The sequence below is a fragment of the Euprymna scolopes genome, chromosome 6, assembly GCF_053919585.1.
Source record: "Euprymna scolopes isolate OS-2025 chromosome 6, ASM5391958v1, whole genome shotgun sequence".
NCBI classification, from domain to species: domain Eukaryota; kingdom Metazoa; phylum Mollusca; class Cephalopoda; order Sepiida; family Sepiolidae; genus Euprymna; species Euprymna scolopes.
This window is the reverse complement of record NC_136487.1, coordinates 141624109-141637320: the sequence shown is the minus strand read 5'-3', so window position 1 is coordinate 141637320 and position 13212 is coordinate 141624109. Positions and strand designations below refer to the sequence as shown.

General features: G+C 35.1%; 1 protein-coding gene across 3 annotated transcripts in view; it reads left to right on the top strand.

Annotated features, from left to right (window-relative positions):
- LOC145278009 (inositol 1,4,5-trisphosphate-gated calcium channel ITPR3-like) overlaps nt 1–13212 on the top strand; it is a 704464-nt gene that overhangs the window by 499603 nt on the left and 191649 nt on the right. For all 3 annotated transcript variants that reach the window (XM_080130185.1, XM_080130184.1, XM_080130186.1), the window contains 5 exons: nt 3564–3802; nt 5813–5897; nt 10762–10949; nt 11641–11754; nt 12774–12858. In XM_080130185.1, coding sequence (XP_079986311.1) covers nt 3564–3802; nt 5813–5897; nt 10762–10949; nt 11641–11754; nt 12774–12858 — 711 coding nt within the window. The remainder of the gene's footprint in view (nt 1–3563; nt 3803–5812; nt 5898–10761; nt 10950–11640; nt 11755–12773; nt 12859–13212) is intronic.

The following is a 13212-nucleotide window of genomic DNA, read 5'->3' as shown; positions in this document are numbered from 1 at the left end:
TTGCGTTGACACACCGGTTCTCGTGAGATCACCGAAGTTAAGCAATGTTGAGCCTGGCCAGTATTCGATGAGTGATTATTTGGGAATACCAGGCACTCTATGTAGGAGGACGTCGACACCTCTCTGCAAGAACTGCAAAAACATAACATCGTCATCTCCCCCAACGTGGATATACATGTGACTGGAGACCGCTTGTGAATCTATATTCAGTAGAAACGCCCATTCGGAGGGAGCCGGTTTAAACTGGCTAGAGTGAATGCTACCGGCATTTTGATGTAGGGATCTAAAATCAAATACCATTTTAAGATTAAAAATCAACCAACAACAAATGTTATACGGATATATTCCAACCCAGGAAACAGCAATTCTTCTCCTTTTGTCAGAAACATCTATCATGGAATGTGAGGACTAAACGAGAAAACAAGGAAAGGGGGTGTTATGAGGCTGCCGAAAGTAAGCCCAGTGTCTTCTTCTTACTCTCTATATTTATCATATATTTAAATATGACCCGACTTAAAGAAAAGCATGATTTTAGTTATAAGTTTTAGAAGATCCGTATTAAAAGTTGATATGAAGGTGGATTAATCAGTGTCAGATCGCCGCAAACCTCGAGATTTCACTTTCCACAGTTAATCAAGTGATTGTCCAAATCATCTGATAGAGAAAATAATAATACTGATTCTCCTTATTAATAAGTATATCTATTTACTTCTGACAGTTTTGTATGTCCTTAAAATTGAGTTTCTTCAAATATTAATGACTATTAAGTTGGTGCAAAAATAATGTCGTTTTTTGACGTTCAAACTACGTATATAAAAACGACATTATTTTTGCGCCAACCTAATAGTTGTACTTACTCGACGTTTTCCGGGTTCAAATAATGTCAATTTAATTTTTATTTGTTTGCAAGTTTTTAAAACTTATCCAGAAAAAGAAATAAAATTATAGGTGAAAGGGGAACAACTCTTTATATTCTCCAATTAAAATATAAATTATCTTTCTTGCTTATTTTGATTGGGTGCGGGGTCATAATCGAAAAATGTTTCCATATTGGCAATTATGCAGACGGGACTACATGTTTCTTACATATATTGTAAGAAGGTACGTTACTATAATGTCAATAACATGGTGCAACAATAACGAATCAAAATTGGCTATTTAGAATAAAATTTCATATTTCAGCTGAAATGATTTTACAGAGTGTTCGCGAAAAAATTGTTTGAGAACTTCGCCAACATCTGCCCTTTTTTTACTCATCTGATTACAATCCCATGGACTATTATGTGTGGAACGTTGTTGGCAAATACAAATACACAAATTGTACCGCCTGCAATACCAAGGACGGGACGATGGCTAAAAGGAAACATATGCTTAGGCGTCTTTTAGACACTATGAAGGCCGCATACTCCAGGTTCAGATCTCGTCTGGAAATGGTGAAGGCAGCTCAGGGCAGCTTCCTCAAGTGAACTATAATCGACAATAGACCCGTTAAAAGATGTACCTCCCCCTCTTTTCTTTCATTTTTTAAAAGTGTCAAGTTTCTCTTGAATACCTTGTAAGTCTAATTTAGCGTTAATGGATTAGAGTAGTACAAGATGGATTTGTGACGCTAAAATCTACACAATGGAAAAAATTGTCTCAAATCTCCTGTCTTCCTTTGCGTTTTTTGTTTTGTGCACATTAATTATTATCTATATATTAATACAATAGCGAGTGTGTTATCTTGTATGTCACGCCGAGTGACTGTTGTTTATTTCTTGTAATAAATGATTTTACCAAGAATTCTTTATAAGTTTTGGTTTCGGTTTCGGTTTCGATTATAGCTGATGGCACTCAAGTCATATTTTTTATAAATTATTTTACTAAGAATTCTTCATAAGTTTCGATTTCGATTATAGTTTATGGAACCCAATTTATATATATATATATATGTATATATATGTGTGTGTGTGTGTGTGTGTGTGTGTGTGTGTGTGTGTGTGTGTGTGTGTGTGTGTGTGTGTGTGTGTGTGTGTGTGTGTCTTCATAATTTTTGGTTTCGGTTTTGGTTCAAGCTGATGCACACAAGTCATATGAATATATTTTTTTTATTTTTGAAATCGCAACTTTACAATATATAAAAATCGATAGAAAACTTATTCTATAATAATATATACGAAATCTGCATAAATTAAAATATCATATTAAGCACATTTTATGACCGGGCTACGCCAGCCGTCCCTGCTAGCTTAGATAAACACTTTTGCAGTTTAACAAAAAAAGCTACAATAATATCGGGGCGTCCCCATTTACGCTGAATATCCACAGAATGCCAACATCAATATATTACATATGAAAGAGTCCGCTGTGGAATTTCCACATGTCACGCTAGTCAATTATAATTAGTTAAGACATTTTCTTCAATGCGTTAATTTTAAATAATTAAGAAGAAAAATTGTATACCGCTCTAATACGTTAGCATCATACTTTATGATATACTTTTCCGGAATATTTTTAAATGTTTACTTTATTTTTAAAATGTGTTGCGTAATTATTATTAAAAAATTTAAGTCTTTAATTGAAGTATAAAAATATTTATTGTGTTAGAAAGCGGAAAATATAGTCTTCTTAAAATGATTAAAATACATCTTTATGTGACATTGTTATTACATTTTATATTTGTATATAAAGACTTGCAAAGAAAACAAAATTTTGATGCGAACATTTTTTAGGTGAAAGTAAAAAAAAATTATTAACTTCGTCCGGTTTCACACGCAAAATGCGATAACGTGTTTACAATAGGAATTCGCGATTCTTTAGCTTTTCCAAATTTCTGACTTTCAGATATTTGCGCTTTTTTGTTGTTGGAAATCTTTCCTAAGATCAACAGGTCGGCCGGCTCGCTTCCGAATAGGTTTAAGGAAAGGGGGCATTGCGTGCTTGTCGGAAATAGCTTTCGAATTGCCACGTGTTTTTTTTTCTTTTTATTTTTTCTTTCCTTTTCCTCCCATTTTGATGCCTACGTACGCATTTTATTCCGTAACCTCACGTTTAAATACTGACGCGACAAAAACTTGCCATGTGAGTCGTCAATATACGTATATATTTTAATGATGGAACCAGCGATTACATTAAAAATATTTCTAAAAAAAAAAAAGTGCACGCCTGTGGAACTCTGTTCCGTCTGCCTGCTTCCCACCTGACTACAACTTGGATGTCTTCAAGTCCAATGTTAACAAATTCCTAATGAACCGCCCCTTAAGTAAACACTTCATCAAATCTCCACACTAACATACTATACTTGCAATAACCCTTATCCCTGAGTGGCTTCCGGGCCTTGATAAGTGGTGACCACTGTGTAAAAAAAGTATGTTGTAAAACGGAAAACATAGTTTTCTTTAAAATCATTATAATCCATCTTCAAAGTGATAATTCATCTTTTAAACATGATACAACTCTAACACATATTAAATACTTTCAAATTTCCAGAAAACAACTTTATATAATAAATAATTTTATTGTCTTTTTGTATAAAATTTTTCGTCCGTTGTTTTAGGTATAAACATTTGCATATTTTCTTGCAGGTGTTTATTGCCAATCAAGTGAATTGTTTGAAAGTCTACTCGAGGCAAATCCAAAAGATAGTGCTGCTCGCCGCTGAACACCAGGAGAAGGCTCCCGAATTCCTTGATCTCCTCAAGGTATTAGTGAAGGTCCATGGGCTCGACCTGACCCTGAAACGAAACCAAACTCTTGTGATGAAGTATATGATGCAAAACTTTAAAAAGGCCGCATACGTGCTCGATCAGCCAAAAGAAATGAAGTAAGACACTTTAAGATTATTTATTCCTTGTATTTATTTTATTATTTTTAAGATTATTTATTCATTGTGCGAAGACCTTACGTTTTATATAAGTATTGAAACTGGATGAGATATTCTTGTATAGTTATGTAACGAAGCGATCAAAATGTGGTTTGTAAAAAGAATACTCCACGATGGAGTACTTAGGATACAGGAACTTGGAGTATCCTTTTTACACCGTCATTTCAATTTTAATTTTGCAATTCATGTGGTAATAAGAAAAAATTATAATTCCCCACAACTATTTTGCTAATTACATTTCCTCCAATGAGATAAGCTATTCATTGAAATTTCATGGATTAAGGAATAATTATTTAATAATTATTTGTACCCTTTCGTTAAACAATAAATTTTATTATACCTCTATATAATTTCACTCAGAATTTCAATATATGTGTGTATGTATGTATATACTAGCTGAACGCCCGACGTTGCCCACTCATAAAATACGCTTAAACATGATATTTTAATTTAATGCAAATTGTATAGAACTAATTTTCTATTGACTATTATATATTACGAGGAATAATTTTCGCAGTGGACTAATTCACAAAAAAAAATTATAATTAAAAAATAATAATGATTATTTTGTTCATCAAATTCCGTCTGTTTTTGTTTATAATATCACGTCAGCTGATGTTTGGGCTTGACGATGAATGCCCTGGAAAAGTCACTTCTGATTAATGTTTACTTTTAAAATATGTAAACAAAGAAATGATTTGCGGCGATTTTAAATGGTACCTCTTCATTTATCTTAACTTGAACTCACTATTAAGAAAAAATTAAAGTACATCCGGGCTTGAACAGGGGAACCATTCGATCTGTAATCGAATGCTCTACCACTGAGCTATATCCTCAGATGACAAGAAATCTGTTTTAAGAAGTAATGCTTTGCTGAGATTTTATTATCTTTCTTGACCGGTGTAACTAAAATATTCCTCTGTTAAAAAATCTTTTTATCTATAAGAAAGAAAGACTATTATTAGGATCGAGATTTTTGTTCGATTTTCGATACTTATCGGATGAGATTCTGTACAAAACATATCTAAGAACACTGCCAGACACATAAATTACCTTTGTGTTAAATTTGCAAAAGATAGTCTCAGCCGTTTCGGAACCTATGAGGAAGTAACTCACACACAAAATGACTTTTATATAATAGTAGAGATAGACATAATAGAACAAGTCAGAAAGACATGCTTATCGCATCTTCCGTTTACCTGCTTTCCAGCTGACTACAATATGGTCGTTTTCAAGTCCAACGTAAAACTGTAGATAAGTATTAACATCTTTCTTTTAAATATATATGATGGTTGAAGCATCTCCACAGATGATTGCCGTCTCAAGATCCATGTACTGTATTAAGTATCCTCTCCTGTGTCCCTAGGTGACTTAAAGGGGCGATAACATACATGACACACCAAGTTCAATGTCATAGTGGGGTTGATTGGATCCGAATGAGGAGTATTGTCTTTGTGTACAACCATATTCCTCCTCAGTCCAAATATAGAGCTGCATACCTTAGCGTATTAAAAAAAGTTCTTGATGAGCAGTTCCTCTTAAGTAATCCAATTTACCAAATTTACACTTCTAATGATTATTATTATATTGTCCTTTAGACCACTGTACCTTCTTTAACCCTTATCCTCGAGTGGCCTCCGGGTCTTGATAAGTGGTGATTGCTTTGTAAAAAAAAATATGGCAACGTGCAGAAGTCTGATTGTTTATTTTTTAGGCTATGAAGTAGATTCGCTATATGATAATAATATTTTAACAGTTAACGATAATAATATTTTAACAGTTAACGATAAGAATATTTTAACAGTTACGATAATAATATTTTACAGTTAACGATAATAACATTTTCAGCAACAAAAAAAAACGTTTGAAATGAAAAAGATAAATAAATTCATTAAACAGAATTGATGCAAGTTATTTATCTGTTTTCCACTTTCCTTTATCTTTTTACAGGGAGCGTATTCTAACCAACCAAAGAGGTCCAGGTCAATTGACATATTTAGTGTGTCTGGTTGACTTACTTGCCATGTGCGCCGAGGTCAGTTATTGCGATCTTTCTCTTCTGTTATATGAACGCCAGTTATCTCTGTCTGCATGTGTTTCCCATCCATCCATAGCTTTGAGCCCCTGAGGGGCATAGGCCATCCACAACTTTGTTGGTGCTTTTGTAGCGAGGAGTTCTTTTTTAGGGGTGAGGGTGTTGACCCCATGCCCAACCTTCCTAGAAAGTACATTCAGCGCCTTGCCTTCCAAAATGGTCACCCACCTTGTACTGGCCAGGCTCAATGTTGTTTAACTTTGGTGATCTGCCAAAAACCGGCGTGTCAACGTGATTGTGCCGCATGTGCATGTGTGTATGTCCAGCTAAAAGTACCGGACACAAAAACAAACACTCACAAAGTTTTTTTTTATCGACGTTGCCTCAGATAAATAGCATCTAAAATTTAGAAGAAAAAAAATTCACTGTTTAATCCTAAATTGGCGCAGAACGCGACGGGGAAGATTGATTTTCCAGCCATATTATGTGCTAATTAAAATGAAGTAACTAAGTTTTACGCCAATGGATTACTTCTCTTACATCTTTCTTGTAGATAAGTATTAACATCTTTCTTTTAAATATATATGATGGTTGCAGCATCTTCACAGATGATTGCCGTCTCAAGATCCATGCACTGTATCAAGTATCATCTCCTGTGTCCCTAGGTGACTTAAAGGGGCAATAACATACATGACACACCAAGTTCAATGTCATAGCGGGGTTGATTGGATCCGGATGAGGAGTATTGTCTTTGTGTACAACCAGGTGCCTCCTCAGTTCAGATATAGAGCTGCATACCTTAGCGCATATTAAACACACTGTTGTGAGGTCGCTGTGGAACATTGAATGACGATGGTGTGTTATTGTGAGACTTCAGGTGGCTTACATACCCTACCTTTGAAAGGAGAACGCGACTACACTTTTCACATTTGTATGGTTGCCTGGCAAAAATTCTTTTTCAGCTTTGCATGCTCCATCCTCTTAACCTGAAGAGAACCATAGCCATTTTTTACCAATTTCCGCAAAGCACCACGATCAATCGCAGTTTCTTCCCAAGTGTCGGTATCAATATCTGTATCCCTCAGAATGTCTTTGTAGCGCTTTCTAGTCTTGATATTCAAAACTCTTCTCAGACACTTAAGATGGAAATGTTCTAGAACCTTAATGTGTCTCTGGTGCGTCGTCCATATTTCTACAGCATATAAAAGCACTGTGACAACGCACGCCATATACACATCCACCTTGGTTTTTATGGTTAGTCCACGATCACTCCACACCCTCTTCTCCAGTTTCCCAAATGCAACAGAAGTTTGTTGAATGCGGGCGTATATCTCGGCATCCAAGGAACCATACATGGATAATACATTTCCAAGGAAGACAAAAACATCCACCACTTCAAGCCTAGTACCATTAACCAATATGGTTAGCTCAATGTACTCCTCTCCAGGGGTAGGTGTGAACATCACCTTAGTTTTCTTCAAGCTGATTTTGAGCCCGAATGCATCACAGGCTCGCTAAAATTCATCCATATTCACCTGCATGTCATACTCAGTGTCGGCGAGAAAGTCTGCATCATCTGCATTAAGAATTCCCTGAACGAATCTTGGAACACTTGATTTGGCATTGAATCTCCTAAGGTTAAAATCATTTCTAGATGTCCCGAAGTGTAATAAGACACCTATGCTACAACTTGAGAATACATAGTTCAACAGAACCGCAAAATAGATAGAAAAAAGACGCGGAGCAGAAAAATCTCCTTATTTTACACCATTGTCAATAGATATTTCATCTGACCATTGAGTGCAACTGTAGCTTCCATATCCCGATGCAATTCCCTAAACATATGCACAAATGTCGGCGGACAACCAAGCTTACCAAGCACCCTTCACAAAGCATCTCTATTAACCGTGCCGAACGCTTTTGTCAGGTCCATAAAGACCTGGTCCAAGAGCACTCGTTACTCAATACATTTCTCTTGTACCTGGCAAGCGGAAAATATCATATCCACACAGCCTCTTCCTGGTCTAAAGCCGCGCTGACTTTCAGGCACCATCAATGGGCAGATTTCCTCCTGCAATCGGTTTAATAAAACTCGTGCAAAAACTTTACCAAAAGACTCAAGAACTCTTTCTTTTAAACACATACACACACACACACACACACACACATATATATATATATATATATATATATATATATATATATACACACACACACACACATATATATATATATATATATATATATATATATATATATATATATATATATATATATATGTCAATATATCTACAATCTATCTAACTATCCTGGAGGTAAAGACTTAGCAAATGGAGTCAAAGGTGGATTCATAGCTGGGTGCGAATCTCCCGACCAGCAGGAAATTGCCACCTCCTACACTGATGATTGCGTAAGCATCAAACATTAGTGTTTATAGGTATAAAAGAAGAATTAAATTGTAATTTTCAAGCCCCTTTAAGAATACTTAAGGACGGGCACTGTCTGATAAGTATAAACTAAAAGGCAGTCAAGTAGCGTTTATGCAGTGTTCACGACTTCGTCGTTCGAACACACTGGATTGTCGAATATGCCCGCTCGAATTGTACGAGTATTAGTTATTAATTATGTTAAATTGAAGAAAAAAGCAGTTAGTAAATGATCTGTGTGTTATTGTATGCGGTGTTATTTTGAAATGCTGGAAGAGTGCGTTTGCTGAACACGATATGAAAGTCAGTGTTCTGTTTTCCATGATAGAAGCGTTGATTGAATTTTAAAATAAAATACGTATGAAATACGTTTGAAAGCCAAATTAGAAGGCAGTATTACGAAAATAAACAAATATTTACTTATTTAAAATTAATTTTTCTTCGATTAACCATGATGGCAAGGGGAAAATGAAAAAAAAAGAGATGATGTATAGCGTCGAAATATTAATTTTAAGGAAATAAATATTTGTTTATTTTCATAATTTGACTTTGAAACATATTTCATGCGTATTGTATTTTACAATTCAGTCAATGCTTCTATCGCAGAAAACACAACCTTGACTAATGCATATATGTATATATGTGTGTGCGTGTGTGTGTTTGTGTATGTGTATATATATGCATATATATATTTGCTCTGCAATAGTATTGAGCACTTTCTTCAGGTTTTTACTAATTACCATATATATATATATATATATATATATATATATATATATATATATATATATATAATGAATTCGATTTAGAGCTTGACTGTCTCTCTTAGACAACTTCAAATTTCGAACAGAATTATGCTTTGCTGATAATTTTTTTTCTACTCTTTCAAAGGCAGTCATCAGTTTTGAGAAAACACATAAAAACACCAAGCATTTAAGCAATCTCTGTTACACTAGCGCTTACCATACGAGCACCAACAATTTTCCCCTTTTTTAAAATCTAAGAGATCTGCCATCATGGGTATAACCAATCTGTTCAATAGCTGTTAAAGAGAAAAAAAAACTTATTTTAAATCAACATATCAAATAAAGCAAAAGACGAACCTACGAGATGCCTTCAATAAGTTTCCAGACTTGTTTTGTACTGGCATTTAAAATTGTCGTGAAACCTGAAAATGCAGTATTTTATTATTATACATCTTATGAGACAACTGACCAATTTTTATGATTTCAAGTTAAAACAAATAGCGACAGCAGGAATTGGAATACACCCTACTAAAGCTTGGTTGTCACAGCTGGTGAATTTCAAAAATGCAATCTGGACGTGAGGACACTTTAGAAAACAATAAAATTCTGTTTCAGGCTGCTTTTGGACCCTTTTTCCATGTATCGAGTATCAGCTTTTGAGTGGCATAAGAGATTTAAAAAAGGCAGGGAGTCTGTGAGGGATGACGAGAGGTTTCGGAAGAGTAAGGAAGTCAAAACACTAGAGTTGATTGAAAAAAAAAAAAGAATTTCATGAGTAAGGACCCTCATATGTTTAAAGAGACAATAATCTCACAGTTTGGTGTTAATGTGGGAAGTTTACACACAATCATTCATGAAGAACTGAAGATGCAGAAGATTTGCACGAAGTTCATCACAAGGATGCTCCATCCTTGTCAGAGACTATTTGACCAAGACGGGCATCAAGACAGTTTCTCACCCTCGCTTTAGTTCAGATTTTGCTCCTTGCGACTTTTGGTTATTACTTAAATCCAAGGAAAACTCTAGAGGCTGTCGTTATGAGACAATTGAGGAGATGAAGGAGGCTGTGATGAGGGTCATTGACACGCTCACACAAAAGGACTTCCATGGAGCCTTACAGAAGTTGTTTGAACGGTACAACATATGCATTGCAGCCGGAAAATATTACTTTGAAAGGGACTAGAGTTTCATGTGGGTACTATCAATAAAACTGCCCATATGAAAAAGTTTGGAAACTTATTGAAGACACCTCGTATATCATATTAAATTATATTTTGTTGATTTTTAAGGTGTTTTCATTATTTTATATGTATAAAGAGAGTAAATTCTAAAAATATATTTATAGCAATCAAGCTACAGAAAGTCATCAGTTCGATATATTCCTCTCTACCAGTTTTCTATTTCTCTATTATTCAGTTCTCTTTCTCTATCCTTATCTCTTTATTTCTCTGTTAATCCAGTTTCCATCTATTTTTCTCAAAACTACATCTTTTTCTTTTCCCCCCTTTCCTCTCTCCCTCCTTCTCTTTTTCTCTTTCTCTCTTCCCTCTTCCACTCTTTCTCTATTAACATTGTTTCTATATGTTTTTCCCACATATTATTTCCCCCCTCTCTCTCTCTCTCTCTCTCTCTCTCACTCTCTCTCTCTCTCTCTCTCTTTATCGCTGTCTTATCTTTGTCTTTTGTTTACAGGGAGAAAATAAATTCATCGACTCCTTATGCCAAACCATTCTCCCAATGGAAGAGCTCCTCTGGATCCTAAACAACCGGGAAATCGAAAACCACGTGAAAACGCCTTTCCTCAAATTTCTGTTCGGCGTCTACGTCAGCCTCGGCGAAGATGGCGCCGAGATGATTAGCTCCGATTTACAGCATGACAAGTAAGTAAGGCTCTTTTAAACCTCATAAAAAAAAATAATTATAATCTTTCTTCAGAAGCTTGTGAACGAGGACTTTTTACCTACTTACTTTCTCTTTCTCACAAAAAAAGGAGACATTGCGAATAAAATGAAAATGCATTTAACATTTGTTATGAATCCGGTTGTCGGCATATCATAACTATAAATGCCTTGTCTTCAGATAAATGTGTGAAGCACATGGATGGCAGAAAATAGTGAAAGAAATATGGATCAGTCACAGTTGAGTCATTTATTTACAAAGACACACAAATTAAATCTATCAGTCTTAGTTCGATATTATTTGATTTTGTGTGTTCAGTTTCATTTACACGGGTTCGAATTCATTCCTTTAAAGGTTCCTACCAGCGTCTGTTTCGAGCCGTTCTCCCGTCTTCACGCGAGAACTCACATAACAGAGTTAAAGGATGGGGGGGAGTAACGCTACCTAATACAGAAAATGAGTTAGCTCCCTTTGATGATGTTCTATCGTTCGAATAATATTTTTTTTTTTTTTTTTAAATACAAAATTTTAGACAGAGGAGAAATTACTATAATTTAGATTTCAAAAGATGTTTTACTTCCGGGGCGACTAATCTTTCTTTTTGCTACTCCACTGGAAAGGGAATATGATTGCTAGTTTGAATGATAATTTTTTTTCTGTTTTCTTATTCAGGACTGTTTGGGAATTCATTTCCAATGTTGTTCATGACTTAAACAATCTAACTGAGATCGTCAATCGTCACCTGATCAGAGCAGCTGACCTTCTCAAATCACCACCGCCATTAAGGTAAGTAAAAATGATATCTTCATTTGCCTCATATGTATGTCTCACTAAAAAAAGGTCGAAAATATTGATTTTACTCCGAAAGACATTAATAAAGTTTGTATATATTAAAGAAATTAATTGTATTTTTGAAATAAGTTCAATAAAAAAACTATTAAATTATTAAACGTATAGTTTCATTGTTTTTGAAGTGGTTATTTAGTTTTTATTTCATTACAGGATTTGAAACTGGGCTAGTGTTTGGGAGAAATGGAGAATAATTGCAGAATATTAGGTCAGCCAGAACCGTTGCATAGACACAAGGGTGTCCTTAAAATGATCCCATGTAATCATTTAGTCCTTTGATTATTTTAATCAACTTCTACATTCATGCCTTCGTTGCTGTCCGGTGTCGGCATGTGTGCGTTTGTGTTGTCTTCCTCCTAGGTCCTAAGCTACTTTCCGTAGCTCGGCTACGTACTTCTTACATTAACTATCGTGCATTTATTGTTTTATCAAAATAAAAAAAAAAACGCGTTCTTGGAAAAAAAAAAAAAGAATGATTTTATTAAGCCAGAGGATAGTTTCGTAGCTGAAAAGTCAAAGGAGAGAAGAGAGAGAGAGAACGAGACAGAGAGAGAGTGAGAGAGAGAGAAAAAAGGGGGAGAAGAGAGGGGGAGGGAGAGAGAGTTTTAAGCATATTGCTTGATTATTACCGGATTTTTAAACCATTTTTATACACGTTTCCCACCCCGTCTCTCTCTCTCTCTCTCTCTCTCTCTCTCTCTCTCTCTCTCTCTCTCTCTCTCTCTCTCGCTCTGTGTTTTTCTGCCTGACAGCAGGGTTAATTATTTAAGACTTTTCCTGACCTTTGTCTGAAACATTAGCTGATGATCAATATATAACTCAATAATAACTAATGACTGCTAATTGAGTACGTTTTTACCTTTACGCGGGAAATGTCTGTTTTAACACATTGTTTGAAAACGCCCATATCCAATCTATTAAATGTGTAACTTTTTTCTTTCCTCCATTCTTCATAGCGACTTAGCAAACGCGCAAGACACCAGAGCCTCTGTGCATGGAAACCTTTATTATTTCCTCGAAGGAGTTTTTCCTTTTTTCCAAGTAAGTTACACCTATTTTTTTTTTTTAATCTTGAAGCAGCTTCCTTACTGGATAGTGAATAATTATGAAGAAAAAAAATAAAAATCCGGTCCAACAAAACTTTTTTTCTGATTTATCATTATTTTCATTGTTTTCTTATTGACTAAAGATCCTATAATCACGTTGACACAGAGAAATTAAGCAACGTTGAGTCTAGTCAGCATTAGATGGGTGAAGATTTAAGAATACCAGGCGCTGTATGTAAGAAGACGTCGACACCTTCCTGCACCATTTGCAAAACTATAATGTTGTCATCTCACCTAATATATATATACGCGATTGGGGACCGCTTGTGAATTTTGTACTACCATGAAA